Below are 23,544 nucleotides of genomic sequence, written 5' to 3'. Positions count from 1 at the left end.
CACTAATAAAAGTGTCAAGAGAAAAAGAAGAGAAGAGTAAATGAGAAGAAAGGCTCATCTTTAATTGACAGGTAGAAGATACACAGGAGATTTAAGTGTTTGATGGCACTGAAATTGAGCCTCAGATTCACGGGGAAAAAATGGTGATACAATGTACAAAGATGGAGAAGTTACAACAAAAACTTGTTTTTGAGAAAAGGATGAGAAATTTATGCTCCAACATAACATCTAATGTGTTAGGAGGATATCCAGGTAGAAATATATATATATATATATATATATATATATATATATATATATATAGAGAGAGAGAGAGAGAGAGAGAGAGAGAGAGAGAGAAATATGTGTGTGTGTGTATATATATATATATATAAAACAGACAGCTGAGAGACAAGAGCTACATTAAGAATGAAATATTCAAAGAAACAAAAATAGGAAGAAAAAAGATAGGAGAGTCAGTAAGAAATGATCTGAGACTCAGGATGAGAGGTCAAAACAAGATTCCAGACACAAGGTAATGTCGGGACAGTTCTGAAGATAAAGATGAGAATATCAAGCTGCATATGGAATGAATAACTACTATTTATTTTTCCCTAGGAGGGCTCTTCATCAAACTATAGGCAGCATGAGAAAATGAAATGCCTTGCATTACCATCTGACATCATCTCTCTTAACTTCTAGACATGTCCTAAACAAGTTTAGCCCAGTAAGACTGCAACACAGTTAAATAAACCAGAGTGAACTAAATTAATGTTCCTCAGCTTTACACCAAAGGTCCATTAATCTGTTTAAAAGTAAGGATTAAATGTATTAAATGCATGAAAAGACTATATTTAAAGCTGAAATTATAATCAATACTCAGAGAAACATTATCTCCAAACGAAAAAACAGCAGGTGGTTCACAAGCATCAGGAAAAGAGGCAACTCAAAAAACAGTAAACATAAAGCCAGAATATCAAATGTAAAACCAGGTCCTGCCTCAAGGGAATGATTGCTATAGAATTTTCTTGTGCACAACACCCAAACATCGTCCAAATATAAAGTCTCACACTACACTCCATAACTAGCACCTTTCATCAAAAGGTAATCTATAAATATCGCTATACTCTAGTTCTTATTTTGTTTTGTTTTAATGTAAGGTCATAGTTATCAGTGCCTCATGGGAGTGATCAAAATTGGATTTGCAGACTTCTACAGTATGTTGATGATCACTTACAATAAAATCAGAATGAGAAAGGGAAATTGTCTAAGAGGACCATTGAGCCAGGTAATAGATTCAGTCTAATATATCCACACAGCAGGAACCAAATTAAAATGTAGATGGAATTCTAATATAGTCCAACTGGAAAGACTTGCTCTCGTTTCTCACAGAAGCTTGTTTGTTGTTTGCAAACAGCTAATCTTGAAGACACAAAATTGGTTATATTAATTATTTTAGACACTTTCACATGTATAAACATGTAAGTTAAAATAGCATCAAGATCATAGTGTTTGGGATAGCTAAGGGCAAAACACACATAAGTTAGAACTATTCTCTTACCTGATCAGGCCATAAAACAATATTTGCATAATTCAGAACAACACAGATGATTTCAGTGGATCATAAATCATGTACTTAAACCCAATATGCCACCTAATGGCATCTAATTTTTTCCTGAGAACAATATAGCATGTAATCTATTACCTTCTATCTTCCTTCTCCTGCCCAATTCTTTTTCCCCATTTCCTTTCCTAGCTGAGCTGCAATACTGCTCTCAGGCTCAGCCCCATCCATACAGAAAGGAAGATTTCTGTAGTAATGAGCACTTTTTTTTATAACTTATAAGGGACTGTTTGACAGAAATGGTGGGAACTCATAGGCAGGCCTTGCAGATAGCTGTCTGAAGGAAATTACTGAGCTGCTTCTGTAAAAAAGAAAAAAGAAAAGAAGGAATGAAAGAAAAAAGAAGGCATGATCATGGGTCACTAAAAGGCAATATATACAATGCCATGATCAACCTAGTCTACTTCCAGTCATTCTCATCACTGGAACTTAATCATAAAACAAGTGAAAAAATAAACAAATGGTACACTTCCAAATCAAGGGTATTTACTCATTTTTTTAGAAAAATAAATCTGTTTTTTAATATAAATTAAGGTACAAAATCCTGAATGCAGTAAATTAGAAGAGGGTGAAGTTGTTATTTGAACTTTGAACGGTAAAGACCCATATGACAACCTCTGAAATCTGAGTGAAATTTTCAAGTAGAAAATTTGTCACTTGAAACACATCCATAAAATTGATCATGATTCTAACATACCTTTCACTGTGTTGAAAGGTAGAGATTTTATTGGCTATATTTTCTAATTAAAATATAATAATAAAATTAGAAATAAATAATAAGAACCTGACCACACATTTCTTGGAAATTATTTTTTTAAAGATTTTTATTCATTCATGAGAGACGTAGAGAGAGAGAGAGAGAGAAGCAGAGACACAGGCAGAGGGAGAAGCAGGCCCCACGCAGGGAGCCTGATGTGGGACTCGATCCCGGGACTCCAGGATCACGCCCCGGGCTGAAGGCAGGGCCCAAACCTCTGAGCCACCCAGGGATCCCCCATTTCTTGGAAATTTTAAAACATATTTGTGTTGGCTGCCTGTAACAAAGTGGATGACTGACGTGAAATTTATTGTCTCACAGTCTGAAGACCAAAAGTCTGAAATCAAGATGTCATCAGAAATGAATGCATTCTCTCTAGTAGCTTACCCACCAGTTTGCAGTTGAAAATAATTTCAAAAACTTCATTAAAAACTAAGAAATAAAAAAAATGATGACAATGTAAATCAGTCCTTAAGAATATTCTCTTGAAAGACTCAACATTGATCTTCTGTTCCATCTTGTTCCTTTTTTTTCCATCTTGTTCCTAATCCCACTCCACAGTCATTCAGTCTTTACCCAACCCTGCTAAATTTTTCTCCTCCATATACTTAGAATCTCTTCCTCCTCTATTTATCATCACTACCAAAACTGTCTTTTGTCTTTCCTCTCAGACTATTACAGAGCCTAACTAGTCACCCTATAGCCAGAAGAAATCACCTGAAATCTTATGTCAAAATATCTAACAAATACACACACACATCTTTTAAAAAAAGCTTTTATTAAAACTTCTCACATATTTCAACTCTTGAGAACATCTGAAACAACAACACACTTAAACTTGTCCCTACTGGAAAAGAGAGAGAGAAAGACAGAGAGAGAGAGAGGAACTGAATACACTGAACAATGAGATCTCAAACAATGTTCATAATTTAAAATTTATTTGGTTAACTCAATTTGTGAGAAAAATCTCTTGATGATACTATTTTTTTAAAGATTTTATTTATTTATTTATGAGAGACACAGAGAGAAAGAGGGGGGCAGAAACACAGGCAGAGGGAGAAGCAGGCTCCATGTTGGGAGCCCAAATGAGATTCGATTCTGGGTCTCCATCCCAGGTCTCCAGGATCACACCCTAGGCCAAAGGCAGCGCTAAACCGCTGGGCCACCAGGGCTGCCCTATTCTTATTTGAATAAATGTATGTGCTCTACTTGAATGCACTGAAATTGAGAAGGTCTATGATTTACAGCATTATATTTGGTGAATTAAGCAAAAGAATCACAGAAACGACTTATTCAATAGATTTTGTCTTATGGAAACAAAGTTAAAGGAAGGTTGTCTAAATGAAAGCAGAAAACCCAGAACCCATGAAAATTTAAGAGCTGAAAAATTTAGGCATTTCAACACAAAAATATTAGAATAATATTTTACTTACAGATGTCCAATAGCTCAGCACAATCCGTTAAAAGGATATCCTTCCTTCACTAAATGACGTTTGCACCTATCAAAAATCAGTTGTGCAGGGATGCCTGAGTGGCTCAGTGATTGAGCGCCCACCTTTGGGTCAGGGCATGATCCTGGAGTCCCGGGATCGAGTCCCACATTGGGCTCCCTGCATGGAGTCTGCTTCTCCCTCTGCCTATGTCTCTGCCTCTCTCTCTTTGTGTCTCTCATGAATAAATAAATAAAATCTTTAAAAAAAAATCAGTTGTGCAAAAGTGTGTGGGTCTCTTTTGGGGTTTTCTAACATATTCTATGCATCTATCTCTCTGCCAATACCTACCATACTCTCAATTACTATAGCTATGCAGTAAGCTTAATTATCAGGTAGATTGATTCCTCCCATTTCATTCTTCTTTCTTCCAAATTGTTTTAGCTATTTTAGGTTCTGTACCTTTCTGTATAAATTTTAGAAAAAAACTGACTAAATCTACATAGAGCCTGTTAGTACTTTGATAGAAATTATGTTAAAACTACAGAATATTTTAGGTAAAACTGTCATCTTTACTATGTTGAATCTCTCAATTCATGAACATGGTATATCTCCCCATTTATTTAAGTTCTTCGATTTCTCTCACCAGCACTTTCAGCATGCAATCCTGTACATTTTGGGGTAGATTTAAACCTAGGTATTTCATTTTCTTTTTTCCTAGCTATTAACTATTTTTCACATCCCCCACATCTCTTAATATTTATGCAGTTGGATGGTAAACTGTACAATTATATAATTAAACACAATCATTTTAATGTGCTTAATGTAAACTCTGATTTCACGTTTTACAGTAAAATAAAACTGTTTTGTACATGTATTTTTAAGATACATACATGGAATTGTGCTATCTATATACCTCATTCTTTTTCCTTACTTCACTATACCCTATGTTTTTAAGTTTTTAAGGTCTTTCCATGTCATCATGTATGTATCTACCTGATTATTCCTAATGATGCATAATGCATTTTCTATGCATTTTTCTTACCTTTCCCTCAATCACAGAGACCCAGGTTATCTCAATTCCTAGCTATTACAACATACACTTTCATTAGCATGCTTCTACATGTCCTTAAACAGTCTATACAAAATTTTCCAATATATACAACCATTAGAAGGATCAGAAAGATGAGAGACAGAGAAAGAACATATATCTTAACTATTGTCAAACTACTTTCTGGAATAGCTGTACCAATGTAGACTAGCAACTGTTAAATATATTCTTAAATTGCATTGAAAATATACGATCTCATTAAAATAACAAATATACTAAATATATTGAGTAAGAGTTGCCAAATATACAGATAATTTAATTTAAAACCTACTTTGAAGATTTGCAATAAAAGCAAATTAAGCAGCTGGCCTAGATCATCCTAAAGTATTGCCCTGGGACTACAGCTTTAAAGTAAGTATGTTAAACCCAGATTTTTAAAATTAGAACAAAAACACAGCATATATTGTTCCTTCTTGAACCAGTGGACCCCTCTGTGCCACTCCACTGCCCCTTTTCCCAAACCATACTTTCCAAAGGCTATACATGTCCATCGTTCTCCAGACTGTCTTTCCTCATGCAGAGAGGAAACCCTCTAAGAAGTCTTATAGACAAAAAATTATAATATTTCACATTTTAAGCAGAGGAAATGAAACTACCAATTACAAAACATATGGAACAGTGATTAGCAACATTTAAATCAAAATAAAAATTACCTTAATAAACAGAGGCCTTTAAAGTATTTCAATTAAATCTTAAATTAAGTTTTTATCATATTCTACCTACCATAAAACCTTTCACATCACTCTGAAGGCTATGCACTTATTTATTTTCCCATGCTGTCATGAAAGGACCAATTTGAAGTTAGTGGTTCTATGCAATAACTCACAAATGCATAATCTAAAGGTGTGGCTGTGTTAACATATGCCAATCCACCTGGCTGAGTCAGTCCACAGAGCATGATACTCTTGATCTTAGGGTTGTAAATTCAAGCTTCACACTGGGTGTAGAGATTACTTAAAAAAATAAAATCTAAAAAAAAAAAAAAGCCAACATAAATTACAAACATCCCTGATGGTGTTTGGTGAATGAATCAGTGATATAAAAAATTGAAAGCCTTTTGTATGTAAAGATAGTTCCATTTGGAGGACACTAAGAATATTAAGGCATTCATTAAGCCACTGAGTAATTTGCCATGGATTCTGTCCCTTTGCATCACTCTTTTGGTCAAACCTTAGATTTCTGTGCTCATACTAGTTCCTACTACAGTGAGAGTCAAAACATTACAATTTAAGACCATTTAATGAAATTTGAAAATTCATTTGACTACCAGCTAAGCAGCAGAAAAGTCTGCTTTAAAATGTGCTATTACTATTCACCAAATAATTGTTCTCATTGCTTGTCTTTACCAATATAGAGAACATTTTTGGCCATAACCGCAAGCACTTGCAACATGACCCCTGGCAACCCCCTTCAGGTTGTAGGAATCCAAAGAGTGATCTAGGAGTTTGGATCAGAAGGCACTTCTGCTGCCTGGCCAGAACAGCACTTCTGATAATGTGACAACTAACTTTATGCAATCCCCCATAACACTCATCCAGAAACACCATTAGATAATTTTTGCCCTGAAATTTTTTGCTGGTTATCAAATATTGGGGAAGATATACACTATGAATGAGGGAAGGGAGAGCTAACATATACTGAGTGCTCATTATGTACCAGCCTCCAAGCTTGTTACTTTATAGGGATTGCCTCAATCAAGCCTCACTAACTGCAGCCTAGAAGAAGGCACTATTATTATCCCAACCTACAGCAAAGAAATTGAGGCCCCCACCAGCATATCTTAAGATAGGATTCAAACCTAGACTCTCCAAATTAAAACCCTTATTCTTAAACTCAAGCATATTGCCTGTCCAAGCACAACAAATACTTTCCCACAACCAATGTTTGTTTTACTACGTAGTATCATCAATTGATTCCTACTTACAGAAAAAAAAAATGAACATGTTTCCTAAATTAACATTCAAGTCAACTTTATACCCACAGGAGATGGAGTCAAACAAGCAGTACAAGAGAACAATATCCTTTAAGGTGCATAAGTTCAATTATCTTTGTTTATACAAAAGTTGGCCCACAGGCAGAATTACCCTGGAATAAAAGGAACATAGCATAGCAATCCAAGAATTACCCTTTATTTACTATTATGACTCTCTGGATCTTGAGATGCCATTTCAAGCCCTTTGCCTTCTGCATAAAAGCTATAGCATATATATTCCATTTATTGCTAGATATATTTTATGTTAAAAGTATGGAGATATGCATGGATAATTTCCCATCATGAACAGCTACATTGAGAAATGGCTATAAAATTTGTCTTCTATCTGTCCAAGGAAAGAACGATATCTTATGGTGGAGGGGAGGGGCAAGATGGCGGAAGAGCAGGGTCCCCAGGTCACCTGTCCCCACCAAATTACCTAGATAACCTTCAAACCATCCTGAAAATTTACGAATTCGGCCTGAGATTTAAAGAGAGACCAGCTGGAACGCTACAGTGAGAGGAGTTCGCGCTTCTATCAAGGTAGGAAGACGGGGAAAGAGAAATAAAGGAACAAAAGGCCTCCGAGGGGGAGGGGCCCCGCGAGGAGCCGGGCTGAGGCCGGGGCGAGTGTCCCCAGGACAGGAGAGCCCCGTCCCCGTCCCGGAGGAGCAGGAGCTGCACCAACCTTCCCGGGCGGGCGGACAGGGGCTCGCAGGGAGTTGGAGCAGGACCCAGGAGGGCGGGGATGCCCTCGGGCTCCCGGGGACACTAACAGACACCTGCGCCCCGGGAGAGCCCCACACCCCGCGGCCGAGCTCCCTAAGGGCTGCAGCGCGCACGGCGGGGCCGGAGCAGCTCGGAGGGGCTCGGGCGGCGGCTCCACGGAGGGGGCTGCGGGGCGGGAGCGCGGATCCCACAGCGCAGGCCCCGGAGCACAGGGCGCCGGGACACAGCCCAGGATCCGGCCTCCCCCGGGACAGGCAGAGGCCGGGAGGGCCCAGGACAGCGAGGACGCTCCTGCCCCGAGCTGAGCAGATCAGCGGCCCCGCCCCGGAGCCTCCAGGCCCTGCGGACGGAGAGCCGAGAGCCCCGAGCCCCGTAGTTCCTGCGGAGGCTGAATCCAGGCTTCCAGAGTTGCCATAGCAACTGCTGCTGTTCCTCCTGGGGCCCCACGGGGTAAACAACCCCCGCTGAGCCCTGCAGCAGGCAGGGGCAGAGCAGCTCCCCCAAGTGCTAACACCTGAAAATCAGCGCAACAGGCCCCTCCCCCAGAAGACCAGCTGGACGGACCAGTGATACTCCCCCGTGTTCCAATACAACTTGTTTTTGGCCACTCTGCACTGAGCAAAATGACTAGAAGGAAAACCTCACCTCAAAAGAAAGAATCAGAAACAGCCCTCTCTCCCACAGAGTTACAAAATCTGGATTACACTTCAATGTCAGAAAGCCAATTCAGAAGCACCATTATACAGCTACTGGTGGCTCTAGAAAAAAGCATTAAGGCCTCACGAGACTTCATGACTGCAGAATTTAGATCCAATCAGGCAGAAATTAAAAATCAATTGAATGAGATGCAATCCAAACTAGAAGTCCTAACGACGAGGGTTAACGAGGTGGAAGAACGAGTGAGTGACATAGAAGACAAGTTAATGGCAAAGAGGGAAACTGAGGAAAAAAGAGACAATCAATTAAGGGACCATGAAGACAGATTAAGGGAAATAAATGATAGCCTGAGGAAGAAAAACCTACGTTTAATTGGGGTTCCCGAGGGCGCCGAAAGGGCCAGAATATGTATTTGAACAAATCCTAGCTGAAAACTTTCCCAATCTGGGAAGGGAAACAGGCATTCAGATCCAGGAAATAGATCCCCCCACCTAAAATCAATAAAAACCATTCAACACCTCGACATCTAATAGTGAAGCTTGCAAATTCCAAAGATAAAGAGAAGATCCTTAAAGCAGCAAGAGACAAGAAGTCCCTGACTTTCATGGGGAGGAATATTAGGGTAACAGCAGACCTCTCCACAGAGACCTGGCAGGCCAGAAAGGGCTGGCAGGATATATTCAGGGTCCTAAATGAGAAGAACATGCAACCAAGAATACTTTATCCAGCAAGGCTCTCATTCAAAATGGAAGGAGAGATAAAGAGCTTCCAAGACAGGCAGGAACTGAAAGAATATGTGACCTCCAAACCAGCTCTGCAAGAAATTTTAAGGGGGACTCTTAAAACTCCCCTTTAAGAAGAAGTTCAAGTAACTCTGAACGTGAATGGGCTTAATGATCCCATCAAAAGGCGCAGAGTTTCAGACTGGATAAAAAAACAGGACCCATCTATTTGCTGTCTACAAGAGACTCATTTTAGACAGAAGGACACCTACAACCTGAAAATAAAAGGTTGGAGAATCATTTACCATTCAAATGGTTCTCAAAATATACCCTAAAAACTACAGAACACTTCTGAAAGAAATTGAGGAAGACACAAAGAGATGGAAAAATATTCCATGCTCATGGATTGGCAGAATTAATATTGTGAAAATGTCAATGTTACCCAGGGCAATTTACATGTTTAATGCAATCCCTATCAAAATACCATGGACTTTCTTCAGAGACTTAGAACAAATTATTTTAAGATTTGTGTGGAATCAGAAAAGACCCCAAACAGCCAGGGGAATTTTAAAAAAAGAAAACCATATCTGGGGGCATCACAATGCCAGATTTCAGGTTGTACTACAAAGCTGTGTTCATCAAGACAGTGTGGTACTGGCACAAAAACAGACACATAGATCAATGGAACAGAATAGAGAACCCAGAAGTGGACCCTGAACTTTATGCTCAACTAATATACGATAAAGGAGGAAAGACGATCCACTAGAAGAAAGACAGTCTCTTCAATAAATGGTGCTGGGAAAATTGGACATCCACATGCAGAAGAATGAAACTGGACCACTCTCTTGCACCATACACAAAGATAAACTCAAAATGGATGAAAGATCTAAATGTGAGACAAGATTCCATCAAAATCCCAGAGAAGAACTCAGGCAACACCCTTTTTGAACTTGGCCACAGTAACCGGAGAAGGACAAACAGTGTATGTTCTCATTCATTTGGGGAATATGAATAATAGCGAAAGGGAATATAAGGGAAGGGAGAAGAAATGTGTGAGAAATATCAGAAAGGGAGACAGAACATAAAGACTTCTAACTCTGGGAAATGAACTAGGGGTGGTGGAGGGGGAGGAGGGTGGGGGGTGGGGGTGAATGGGTGACGGGCACTGAGGGGTACACTTGACGGGATGAGCACTGGGTGTTATTCTGTATGTTGGTAAATTGAACACCAATAAAAATTAATTTATAAAAAAAAAAGAACGATATCTTATTTTCTATTACATCTTACCACTTTACCAATTAAATATTATGGATGATGGTTTAAAATTTTCATCTTAATCTTCTCTTCCCCAAGGCTATAGAAAAAAAGCTATTAAAAACGCTTTCATATTTTTAATAAACTATGTTTCATAATTTGCAATTATTATATCATTTAAAATTTTTTAATTTGGCAATAATGCCAGTTATATAAGCTGCAAGTATTTCTAATTAACTAAGAGATGGTAATAATAAGAAGGTATTATTGAAGTGATTGAAAACGATTGATACTGTTTGGTAAACAGAACTTAGTTCATTTTTTATTCATACAGAAATGGTAAATGGCAATGATGCTATTCAAGTTATGAGAATTACCACTAAGACTTCTAAATTGAGTCTCAGGAGCCTTATATTCATCACAGAACCCTATTTTGCTAAATGCGTTATTGACTAACAAAGAATTTTAGTTTCAATTTTATGTAACCAAGTTATATCTTTCATAATTAAAATAAGCTTAAAATTTCTCATATATGAACTCATGATTTTGACCATAATTACACTTGTGCAGCTTTATTCAACATAGTCTTATTACATGCTTTCTCCCATCAAAGCTCAAAGTTTGCTTACAAATTTCAAGCAACGTGGGACATCTGGCTGTCTCAGTGGTTGAGTGCCTGCCTTTGGCTCAGAACATGATCCTGAAGTTCCGGGATTGAGTCTCGCATCGGGCTCCTGCATGGAGTCTGCTTCTCCTCCCTCTGCCTGTGTTTCTGCCTCTCTCTCTCTCTGTCTCTCATGAATTAATAAATAAAATATTTTAAAATCAAAAACAAAACAAAAAAACCAACAAATTTCAAGCAACTCAATTTTATTTGTGTGTCATTTCTTTATAATGCCCTTTACTTTTAAATTATTTTTTTTACTTTTAAATTATTAATAATATGTTCCACTGTGTAGAATCATCAGTTCTTCTATCAAAATCAATGTTGTTTTCATATTTACACATAGAGTATGATAGACACATCATTTCTACCACTTCACAGAGCCAGATCATAGGGAGCAGCTAGAAATCCCCTGGCTCTTCCAGACCATTACTATTTTAACCATGTGTCACAGATCAGCCTGCTCCAATTATGTTTGTGGCATAAATAGTGGTGATGGCTTCACAGATACATAATTATCTCTAAACTTATCAAGTTGTGTACATTAAATATGTACAGCTTTTTGTGTCCATCATACCTCCATAAGATGGTTTTAAAAATGAAAAAAAAAAAAGATTAGCCTCCATCAGATAATCAATGAATACCCCTGCCAGACCCTTCAAAGTCCCTCTTTCACTGAGAACTTTTGAAACAGGTGACAGTTTCTCTTACTCCAACTCTCCCAGCCGACTATGAGATTCCAAAGTGCCCATGGAAAGTATCCTACTGCCTCAGTATCTTGAACTCCCCTCCATGACACACCAAGCACTTACCCCAAAGACATACCTTAGGCACAGTTTACAACCAACCCCCTCTTGGCCTCACTTCCTTTCCCCCAAGCGCGGGGTCCCATGATGATCATAATATATCCAGAATCTGACTGTTTTTTACCACTGCCAGCAGTAGGTCTATGTCACCACAATGCCTCTTCTGGATGATTTAATAAACTCTTAACTGGCTTCCTAGGTCTACCTTTGGCCCTCTATAACAGCCTTTCAACCACTCTCCACCCCTCACCATGCTCCAGCCTTACTGGCCTTGTTGCTATTCCTCTGACATTTGAGGCAGTGTCCTACCTTGGGGTTACTCCCTCTTGCGGGGAAGCTTTTCTCCCAGACATCCACGTATCCCACTCCTTCACTTTCATCAAACCTTTGTTCTAATGTCAACTTTTCCCTAACAGTCCAGTTTAAAACAGCAGTCTTCCAGTGCTGTTGCTCCCCCTCCCTCTATTCCACGCTACGTTTTCCCAAAGCATTTCATTCATCCTAACATATTATATTTGTTTATCTTCTACTTTCTCTGGCTGAAATGCACCCTGTGAGGATAGAGATTTTTGTTCCATTCACTGAGGTACAGCAACCACTTAAAACAACACTGGTATGTAGTGGTTGACCCATGAACGTCTGCTGGATGGATGAACAGATCTCCTATGACCTGCGTTCAACCATGGTTCCCCACCACTCATGCCTTTTCCTTTGGCAAAAACTAGATAGGGCTAAAAATGAAAGCAGCAGTACAATCATGCAATCATGCAAGCTGGCTTCACTATTCATTAGACATTTCCCCTGTCCGTCCCTCTAACTGGACTTCAGCTCATTTCCTCTCCCATTCCCCACAGCAGCTCTCAGAGCTGTTCCACCATATGCAATTCCCACTCCAGCTCATGCCATCCCTATGGTGGCACTTCACCACTGAGGGTGATCATCCCCTCCAAATTGGAGCTTTAACAATAAGGCAGAGGAAGAACAATTATATCTCAATAAAGCTGGAAATAAAAAAGACTTTTTAGGGTCACCTGAGTGGCTAAGTGGGCCAAGTGTCTGCCTTTGGCTCAGGTCATGATCCCAGGGTCCTGGGATTGAGTCCTGGGTCTCCCTGCCCAGAGAGGGATCTGCTCCTCCCTCTCTCTCTGCCCTTTCCCCTCACTCATGCTCTTGTACATGCTTTCTCAAAATAAGTAAAATATTTTTTAAAAAATATTTTTTAAATAAAAAAGGACATTAAAAAAAATGTCCTCAGTTTAAATTCACCCTCAGAGCCATGTGATGATTATTTAATACTTCCATGCTCATATAATGAATATAAGGAATTAACATATAGATTATGCCACTACTTGAAGAGGAGAGGAGAGTGTCACACACAGACATGGGAGGTGGAAAGGCCAGAGAGAAGGATGTGAGGATGGTAGTTTCGTAGATTACCGTGGAAATAGCTGATATTATCAGAACCTACTGTGAGAATCAAAACAACTAAAAGTTTACTTCTTAAAGTTTAAGAGCTAAATTTTGCAAAGTAAACCTGATCTTGGGTCTATACTTAATATTATTTCCACTATCGATAATGCTGCATGCCAAGCAAGCTTTATTTCCAGCTGAAAAGTAATTTAAGTTCTTGCAACTTTTATCTAGAATATAGGAAAATTACCCATTTTCAGAATTAACAGTAGCCTGCTGACACAGATTCAAAAGAAACAATTTTTTAACATTTCAGAGATAAAGGACATTTGGATAAAGACCAACTGCATTGATGGCTGCTGCATAAGATAACACGCTAAACCACGCGCTGCCTATAACTGAAGGGGAAAAATTGTGCAATCACGTTCTGAATGCCATTGATAGAGATGCTATAATGTGCCCCTTGCTAGCTCATAAAAGCAATAACCAGATGTTGCCATATTAGAAGTCTGAAGGAATCAATAAAAATAAAACAGATTGAAGGTCTGGACACTTACAACCCAAGTACCTGACAGCGCTGGCACCTAGTAGGTGCTCCACAGCTATAGTAAACCATTGAGAGAGGAATACATGAAAGAAAGGTGAGAGGAAGGAAGAGAGTCTGTCATTGTACTTCAGAACCATCCTCCTGTGGAGTACTGTTCATTCATTCATTCATTCACTCATTCATTCATTTATGTGGTTCAATTAATTATATTTACTAGGTGCTAGAGATAGAGAAAAACAAGCCTCCTCAACCCTGCCAGCCTTAGGCTACTCGTTCTCTTACACTTGAACTGTTGATCAGGTAATTCCCAGTGTTAAAAAAAAAAAAGTATTATTCCTTTATCCTCCCACTTAATACTCTTCCAAGGAATAATTTTAAAATTTATCTAGCTTTGTAAGGTATAGCTGAAGTGAATGAAATAAAATTAATATACTTCATGCTTAATAATACTTATATAAATCTCTTTACTCTCCAATATGTTAATAAATTCAAATATTCACTATATCTGTCTGCCTTTGACTACAGATATAGATGCCTTTGATTTTACATTAGTTTTCCAGTAGTTATACACTAGCCACACACTTTACAGTAGCTAACATCTGTTAGTGTAAGGAGGAAAATCCATTAATTACATTCTCATTCTTAATTTACCTATTTTTTAATTTGGAATTATTCCTATATTTCATTAAAAATAGGATGTATTTTTTTATTAAATCCCTAAATCTTACATTTCAACCCACAAGGACAAGCTTGCCAATCTTTCAAGTACTTACAACCAAGATATGAAAATTTAATCAGCCAAGAGAATTAAATCGTAAATAAAATGCTAAATCTTCCTGTTCTATCATTTATCACTCAGTCTTCTGTAATAATGTACACTTTTTAAATGCCTCATATAAAACTGGAAATCTCCAGAATAAATACCTAGTATCTATTGTATATTTTAGAAATACATGAACTACTGGAAGATATGAGAAATAGGGAGAGGTACATCTCAAAGGAAAGATGTAGCTTTCTAACCTTACCTCCCAAACCTTTCAACAAAACACAAGTTTCCAGTATCGTTTTTCCAAATATTCCTTCCTTTTATTTTTTATTTTTTTCTTTCCTATTAATTTCTGAAAGTGATGCTGAAAATTTTGTTTAGTTTTAAATTTAAAGAACTAAATTGCATCATCTTATTTGAATGGAGATTAAAAACTGACAAATTTGAAAGCTGCTTAAGAGTTGCTTTTTTACGGTAGATGACATATTCTCTGTCAACTTCCTCTATTTCTTCATGAGTCACACCATACTTTAGTGTATAAATAAATAAAACATTATGAAGAATATTTCCAAAATATTTTTAAAGCCAACAACCCCACATTCACAGTAGAAGAGCTGAAGGGAAGTAAAGTCTTTTGCATTATCTCAAGCTGTTCTGCTTTATTCATGAGCATTATTAAGCCCCTGAAAATAAAGAACAATTATTGTCTGCACTGTGACGAAGCTAACATTCCTCTTTGCAAATAGCACCATGTATTTACGAACAGCAACAGACACAGAGATATCAGCTTGTTCCTTTTATCTTATAAAAGACTTCATCTTGTCTGAATGACTACACTTAGGATATAGAAGCCCCAGGTCATAATTATGGACCCTTCCAAAATAGATATTTATTTTGTTGTTTGTTTATTTTAAGGAAATCAGACTGAAACAAACACAAATAAATTCCATAAAAGAAAAATAGAAGAGTTGTCCCAGTAAGCTGATTCCAACTCTACTTTCCAGGACTGAATTCTAAAGCTGAATGGGGATTGTAAATAGGATAACCTCATGTCTTCTAGCACCAGTTGTCTGTTTCCTCCCCCCACTTTAAAAATTCCTTCATCTCACAATAATGTGGGTGCTCCCTAAATCCACAGACCCAAGTGATCATTCCCATCAGCCACACCCAAAGTGCTGCTTCAAAAACATGCTTCCAGGAGATTCTACAAAAGCCATGAGAGAAGGAACCAAAGTACATCTAGACTACTACTCAGTCTAAAGTCTTTTATAACCCAGAATACATAGAGTATTGGAGTAGAAGACATAAATTAAATATTTAAAAATCAAATTTGCTACATATCAAAATGTAGCAAATCTGCTAACATCATTTGAAAAGCAAATTGATTTCCCCATTAAATTTCTATCCAGCAGACAGTTTCCCAATAAAATGTGTTGGATTCTTTCTTCTTAGAAAAAGAAAGACTTTGAATTGTTTTTCAGATATTCTGATGGCACAGAAACTAGATGGTAGGCATTTTACTTATTGACAAAGTTGCCTGCTCAATTATGGTACAGTAAATGTGATTTCTCAAATTGCTCTTAGCATATGTATTTAGAAAAAATTTGTATATGTATTTAAGCTTGTTTTTCTGGACATAGCCTAAAACTACTCTATTTATCAAATTAAAAGCAGGTATTCTTAAAAAAAAAAAAGCAGGTATTCTTATAAAAGAATGTATTCCAATAAAGTTAGCCTTTAGGCAAATTTCTTATAACTTTGTCTTGCTTTCTTGATTCTTAAATAAAATGACATTTCATAAAAGGAGAAAACAAGGGACAAGGGATTGTCCAAGGGACACCTTGGGTGGCTCAGCAGTTGAATGTCTGCCTTCAGCTCAGGGCGTGATCCCGGAATCCCAGGATCAGATCCCACATCGGTCTCCCCACAGGAAGCCTTTTTCTCCTTCTGCCTAAGTCTCTGTCTCACTGTGTATCTCGTGAATAAATAAATAAAATCTTTAAAAAGAAAAGGGAGAAAATTTATAACAAGTCATATTTAAGAAAGTTCCTATAATTTCATTTTCTATGATTAATATTTAAGTAAACAGCAAAACTCAACCTATTGAATACAGTACAATGTATTAAAGAGAACGATTTTTAATGTACATAAAATTATCTGACACTCTGGTAGAGACAAAGCCATGTATTTCTACTAGTTAGTTGTCACCAAACTTTTAGTGATATCACCAAAATATTTCAGCTGCCTGAACCCATCTTAAAAGTCTAAATAATGCAGGTTTTGTATTTTCCCAATCCTTTGAACTTAATGTAGTCTCTCTCTCGATCTATCTATCTATCTATCTATCTATGTTTTTTTTAAAGTAGGCTCCACACCCAATGTGGAAGTTGAAATCACAACCCTGAGATCCAGAGTTGTATGCCCTACCAACTGAGCAAACTAGGCACTCCATAACATACTCTATCTCTCTATCTTGATCAATTTATCCAACAATGTGTGAAAGGTTACAGTATCTTTGAAGGCAGAAGAAAATGTCCAACTAACATTCATTGAGTGCCAATATATTAGCAACTGATGGCACTTTCTTTTCACTTCTATAGTTAATTTTCATCCATAAAAAGTCGGCCTCTTTGGTCATGATCTTCTTCAGCCATATATTCTTACTTGAAGGGATTTTGTTTTGACATTACAAGTTAGGAAATCGTAATGAAGCTTTCCTGTTCAAAAATCTTTAATGACTCTCAAACTTAAGTTAATACTCTAAGGTTCTTTCCAAGTGAGTCCAATTCACCTTTTCAGGCATATGAATCTCCATCACATTCCTCATGCCTGTTCTGGTCAAACTTGTTTATTGTCCCTTTATCTCTACAATGCATTATCCATATTGTGCATGTTGTGCATTTTTATGAGAAAAAAATCATCATATCACTCTGTCTGGTTAAAGTCTTCTAGTTCTGGTTCAACCAGTTCAAATGACAAATTTTTGTCTAAAAGGCATATCAAAAATAAATAAATAAATAAATAACAAAATAAAAAATAAAAGCATATCAATATGTTTTCTTCCAACAATTTCACATGAATACATCCCATAACAGAAAGGTTGTTTCTAACACATCTTAAAAAAAATCACTAAAATAATAACATCTTAAAATCTGATAAGTCAGTTTCCTCCTTAAAAAAATCACCAATTCATCATGGACCTACATTTTATCTCAACTTAAATTTTATCCTGATTTATTGTGTTTATTTTATTTAATGAGCATAGTTTTAAAAATTAATCAGCTTTGTGATTTAGTTATGCATGTAAACAAAGCACAAGTTATTTAAATAGATTGACATTAATATACTTGAGAAAAAGGAAAACTACCTGAAGTTATATTTTGCTTTGAACAAAAGTAATAAATATGTTTGAAAAGTAGTATAATCTAGATATTTTTATTCTAATCATATGCAGAAAAACTAATCCTTTATAAAAAGAAAAATAAATTAAGCTATTTTACTGTAGTAATAAGGAATTTTATAGAGATGATGACTAAAATAAGAAAAAGATCATCTATTTTCCAATGTGCCTTGTAATTTTATAACCCATTAATTTTATTTCTGAACATACTATTTGAATTGAGGCTGAGTTCTGGTCTTAGCTGATCCTTAAATATCCAATTAATATTTCCTATTTTATTGTTTATCAGACTTGTCTGCACTTTGATATATCACACTGGTGTTCTTATGAAAACCACATGAGGTAGTAGGGGGAAAAATTAGACAAATATTTCTTCAAATAGTATTTTTAAAAACAAATCTATAATTAGCCAGTTAAAAGCCATGAGATTTTATGTTACAGAATACTTTACTAAAATCTAATAATTATGTCCATCCATGTTGTAGTAAAACCATAAGTCAGAATACTGGGGGATCTTGGAGGACCCTAGAAGGGTATATATTTCCATTTCACTAACAGAAGGGTTGCCCAATCCAATTCAACATGAATGCTCAGGATGACTTCAGAAACAAGTTCTGAGGGTTAAAAGAAGCTAAAATTTCATTTTATACCAGAATAATGGTATGCAAAGACAAGTTAAGCCAGACAAGTGACGCAGTATAATAATAATAGGAAAACTGCATAACAAGGCTTCTCCTTACTTTCAGAAATCAAAATACATTTACCTTGAAAAGCTGCAGCATTTCGCGATATCAAAAACTTTAATGTTGAACTGGATGTTTGAAGCACTTGCTGCATATCTTGACGAGCTGCAATCTGGTATCTCTCCTCCATCCTCCTGCTGCAACATGTAGGTTTTTTGGATACACAAACCTGAAGATCAGATCCTGGAACAGATATGGTATTTTTCGAAATGATTATCTGTTCATTTAATGAATATCACATGTTACATGTCAAGAATTAATGATCAGTCCTGCATAGAAGGGGTTCATGTTCTATGTGAGAAACTGATTTACCAGAACAGTTGCTATTAAAAAAATATATGAAAATATATTTATATGTGTATTGTCCCTTAACCCAACCATGAAACAAAATATTCTAAACCATTAACTCTTTGCTCAAATATTTTATTAACATTTGATCAAATATTATCCATTCAATTAACTAATGACTATTACCTAACAAATAGACCATATAATAGAAAACAAATTAACTATTACATAAGTACAGAGATAAATCAGGAAACTTTTATCTTATTTAAACAGGTCTTTGGGGGATCCCTGGGTGGCTCAGCAGTTTAGTGCCTGCCTTCAGCCCAGGGCGTGATCCTGAAGTCTCAAGATCGAGTCCCACATCAGGCTCCTTGCAGGAAGACTGCTTCTCCCTCTACCTGTGTCTCTGCCTCTCTCCCTCCCTCTCTCTCTCTCTCCCTCTCTCTCTCTGTAACTCTCATGAATAAATAAAATATTTTAAAAAATAAACAGGTTTTGTTTGTTTTTTTCTGAGAGAGAGTGAATGAGAGAGAGAGAAGAAAACATGAACAGAGGGAGGAGTCTAGGGAGAAGGAGAAGTAGACTCCCTGATGAGCAAGGAGCCCAACTCAGGACTCAATACCAGGACTCTTGGATCATGACCTGAGCTGAAGGCAGCACTTAACTGACTGAGCCACCCAGGTGCCCAGGAAATTTATTTTTGCTTATTTTGTTAATTCAGTCAAAAGTATTTGATCTAAATATGTCATACAGAAGTATATGGAATAAAACAATTACTTTTCCTGAGGAAATTAAATCAAATTTTATACATCAAATAAAGATGAAAAACCTTCACCTGATTTCTCAGCTCACCATTACGCTCTTGAGCTTGTGGAATAAGTGATTATTGATAGCAGTAACAATCTTTCATAGGCAAAACCCTCCATCCAAAATTCTACTAATTACCTAGCTTGCTAGAGACAATTCCTACCACTAAAAGTACTTTTTAGTTTTACAACTGTATTCAGAAAACATCTGGGAAGATGCTTATTACGTGAAATGTGAAGTTAACACACATATGTTGAGAGCTGTGATTAGAAAAAATGCTAATATGATTAACAACTCTCATCCTAGATGAGCTAAAATCTCATTTTACACCAGAACAATATACAAATATAAAAAAGTTAAACCCACCCAAGTTTACCAGTACAATGATAATAGGCAAATCACATAACAACCAGTCAGGCACCTTTATATATAGCAGATGTACTAGAGAACAGAGAGGTAAAGGGATGCAGCACAGAAGGTGCTTATCGAGAATAAGATTGATGGATTGTTCCATTGGACTTCCTCTTAAAGAGGAATTTTAAGAGTCCCCCTTAAAATTTCTTGCAGAGCTGGTTTGGGGGTCATATTCTTTCAGTTCCTGCCTGTCTTGGAAGCTCTTTATCTCTCCTTCTATTCTGAATGAGAGCCTTGCTGGATAAAGTATTCTTGGCTGCATGTTCTTCTCATTTAGGACCCTGAATATATCCTGCCAGCCCTTTCTGGCCTGCCAGGTCTCTGTGGAGAGGTCTGCTGTTACCCTAATATTCCTCCCCATGAAAGTCAGGGACTTCTTGTCTCTTGCTGCTTTAAGGTTCTTCTCTTTATCTTTGGAATTTGCAAGCTTAACTATTAGATGTCGAGGTGTTGAACGGTTTTTATTGATTTTAGGGGGGGGGGATCTATTTCCTGGATCTGAATGCCTGTTTCCCTTCCCAGATTAGGAAAGTTTTCAGCTATGATTTGTTCAAATACATATTCTGGCCCTCTGGCCCTTTTGGCACCCTCGGGAACCCCAATTAAACGTAGGTTTTTCTTCCTCAGGCTGTCGTTTATTTCCCTTAATCTATCTTCATGGTCTTTTAATTGTTTGTCTCTTTTTTCCTCAGTGTCCCTCTTTGCCATCAACTTGTCTTCTAGGTCCCTCACTCGTTCTTCCAACTCGTTAACCCTCGTCGTTAGGACTTCTAGTTTGGATTGCATCTCATTCAATTGATTTTTAATTTCTGCCTGATTAGCTCTAAATTCTGCAGTCATGAAGTCTCTTGAGTCCTTTATGCTTTTTTCTAGAGCCACCAGTAGCTTTATAATAGTGCTTCTGAATTGGCTTTCTGACATTGAATTGTAATCCAGATTTTGTAACTCTGTGGGAGAGAGGACTGTTTCCACCATTTGCTTCGACGTGGATGGAACTGGAGGGTATTATGCTGAGTGAAATAAGTCAATCAGAGAAGGACAAACATTATATGGTCTCATTCATTTGGGGAATATAAAAAATAGTGAAAGGGAAATAAGGGGAAAGGAGAAAAATGAGTGGAAAATATCAGAAAGGGAGACAGAATATAAGAGACTCCTAACTGGGAAAGGGACTAGGGGTGGTGGAAGGGGAGGTGGGCAGGGGGTGGGGTGACTGGGTGATGGGCACTGAGGGGGCACTTGATGGGATGAGCACTGGGTGTTATTCTATATGTTGGCAAATTGAAGACCAATAAAAAATAAATTTATAAATAAATAAATAAATAAATAAATAAATAAATAAATAAATAAATAAATAAATAAAAGAATAAGATTGATGGGGCATCATGGTATGAGCCCCGGGGCATCCCAAGGCTACTCAGGTTTCATGTAAAGCTCAGGGCAATTTTATTTACACATCCTAATAGAATACACTATTTCCTCATTTTAGAGTAGGAAAAGGAGTTGTGGCCTTATAGGTATCTGGGGACCTTCACAGTACCCATACTCTTCACTGATGAAGAGAAGATCAGCAAATACAAAATATCATGTGTGCGCACACATGCACACATACAAACACTGTCAAAGTCCCCCTTTGTCACTCAGAGTTGACCTCAGGCCTCACATTTCCAAAAGTTGGTTCTGGGTAAGATCAAACCATGTGAAATCAGTCTGAGCTTCCTGCCAACACAGGACACGAAAATTTCTAATGATTTTGGCTTTAGCTTGTTTAAGTTAGACAAGTTACAAATGACAGCATTTGAGCATTTCACAAAGGTGAAGAGGCATAAAATATTTGTGTGTGTCACAGTAGGTAACATTTTGGCAATCATTTTTCATTTGTCTTGCTTAAAGTTCTACAAAAGCAAATTCCACTTCAAATAGTAAAACTGATTGAAAGGAAACAAAGCTGTCTTCTCAGCTTTATTCCTAAATGGAAGAATGGAGGAATTAAGTATTGGGAGAAGAACAATAATTCTTAGAGGAATTAAATTGGAGATTGAAGGATCAATAAGTAAACATTAAAGTATATAAACATATTTAGTATGCAAAGGACTGCTAAGGAATAAAAATAATAATAATAACAATAACAACAACAGACACCTGTGTGGCTCAATCCGTTAAGTGTCTGCCTCTTGATTCCATCTCAGGTCAGGATCACAGCGTCCTGAGATCAAGCCCCTCGCTGGGTTCCATACTCAGCAGGGAGTCTGCTTGAGATTCTCTTTTCTCCTCTCCATTTGCCCTTCCACCCTCTCTCTAAAAAAATAAATAGGGGTCCTGGAATCAAGTACCACATCAGGCTCCCTGCAGGGAGCCTGCTTCTCACTCTGTCTATGTCTCTGCCCTTCTCTGTGTGTCTCACATGAATAAATAAATAAAATCTTTAAAAAATAATAAAACAAAATATATCTTTAAAAAAAATAAACAACCAATAACAACAAGAATAATAGATCTTTGCAATGTGTCTGCAGAATTCAAACACCCAACATGGCTTACTAGACTACATTCCTAAACAGAGCCTGTAAAGTTCCCCAAGCTGTGACCAACCCCCTCTTACCCCCCAGGATCCAGCCTCCTCTCAGGTAACATTGCCCAGTGTGCCCTTCCCTCCACACACCAGCCACTTCAGTTTCTCATAGTCACTAAGAGCCCTCTTGTCCCAGGGCCACTCTCGATGATTGGCTCAATGAATGGGATGCTCTCATCCTCAGGAGCTCACCCACACAGGTGGCAAACACACCTTGTCCTGATTCATTCCCATCTGTTTTTCTTTACAACTGAAGTTGGTCTTCCAGAGGGAACTTTCTTTAACCTCACAGACAGCACCCGTCACTATTACACATTCCAGCAGAGCCTCATTCCTCTCCATTGCATTTATCGTGGTCGCCATGTTATATCCCTTCATGTGACTGCTAATTAATCAGTTCCCTCATCTAACTGTACAGCTCCAAGTGAAGGAATTTTTCCTTATTTTTTTTTAAAGATTTATCTATTTCAGAGAAGAGAATGCACAAGCAGTGGGGGGGGGCAGTGCAGAGGAAAAGGAAGACAAGCAGACATCCTGCCAAGTACGGAGCCCAACGTGGGGCTCAGTTCTCAAGACCCTGAGATCATGACCCGAGCAAAAGCCAAGATCCAGATGCTAAACTGACTGAGCCACCCAGGCACCCCAATTTTTGCTCATTTTTATATTCCAGTTGACTAGTACAGTACCTGAAAAAAATCACAGACACTCCACTTTTATCTATCAAATTAATAGTTGAGGATCTACTGAGTACTTATCTCATTTAATCCTCACATTAAATCTAGGTTGTAGGGACCACTCCTACCATATTTTACATATGAGTAAATGGAGACAGAATGAAAACTACCTGATGTCACACACCTATGCACTACAAAATGTTGGAGCTGGTGTTTAAAAA

General features: G+C 37.5%; 1 protein-coding gene across 1 annotated transcript in view; it reads right to left on the bottom strand.

Moving 5' to 3' along the window:
* Positions 1 to 23,544, bottom strand: part of GPC5 (glypican 5) — a 1,134,491-nt gene that overhangs the window by 1,073,428 nt on the left and 37,519 nt on the right. The window contains exon 2 of the mRNA XM_055335624.1: positions 18,593 to 18,754. Coding sequence (XP_055191599.1) covers positions 18,593 to 18,754 — 162 coding nt within the window. The remainder of the gene's footprint in view (positions 1 to 18,592; positions 18,755 to 23,544) is intronic.

The sequence above is a fragment of the Nyctereutes procyonoides genome, unplaced genomic scaffold (assembly GCF_905146905.1).
Source record: "Nyctereutes procyonoides isolate TBG_1078 unplaced genomic scaffold, NYPRO_anot_genome, whole genome shotgun sequence".
NCBI classification, from domain to species: domain Eukaryota; kingdom Metazoa; phylum Chordata; class Mammalia; order Carnivora; family Canidae; genus Nyctereutes; species Nyctereutes procyonoides.
This window is presented reverse-complemented; position numbering and strand designations above follow the sequence as displayed.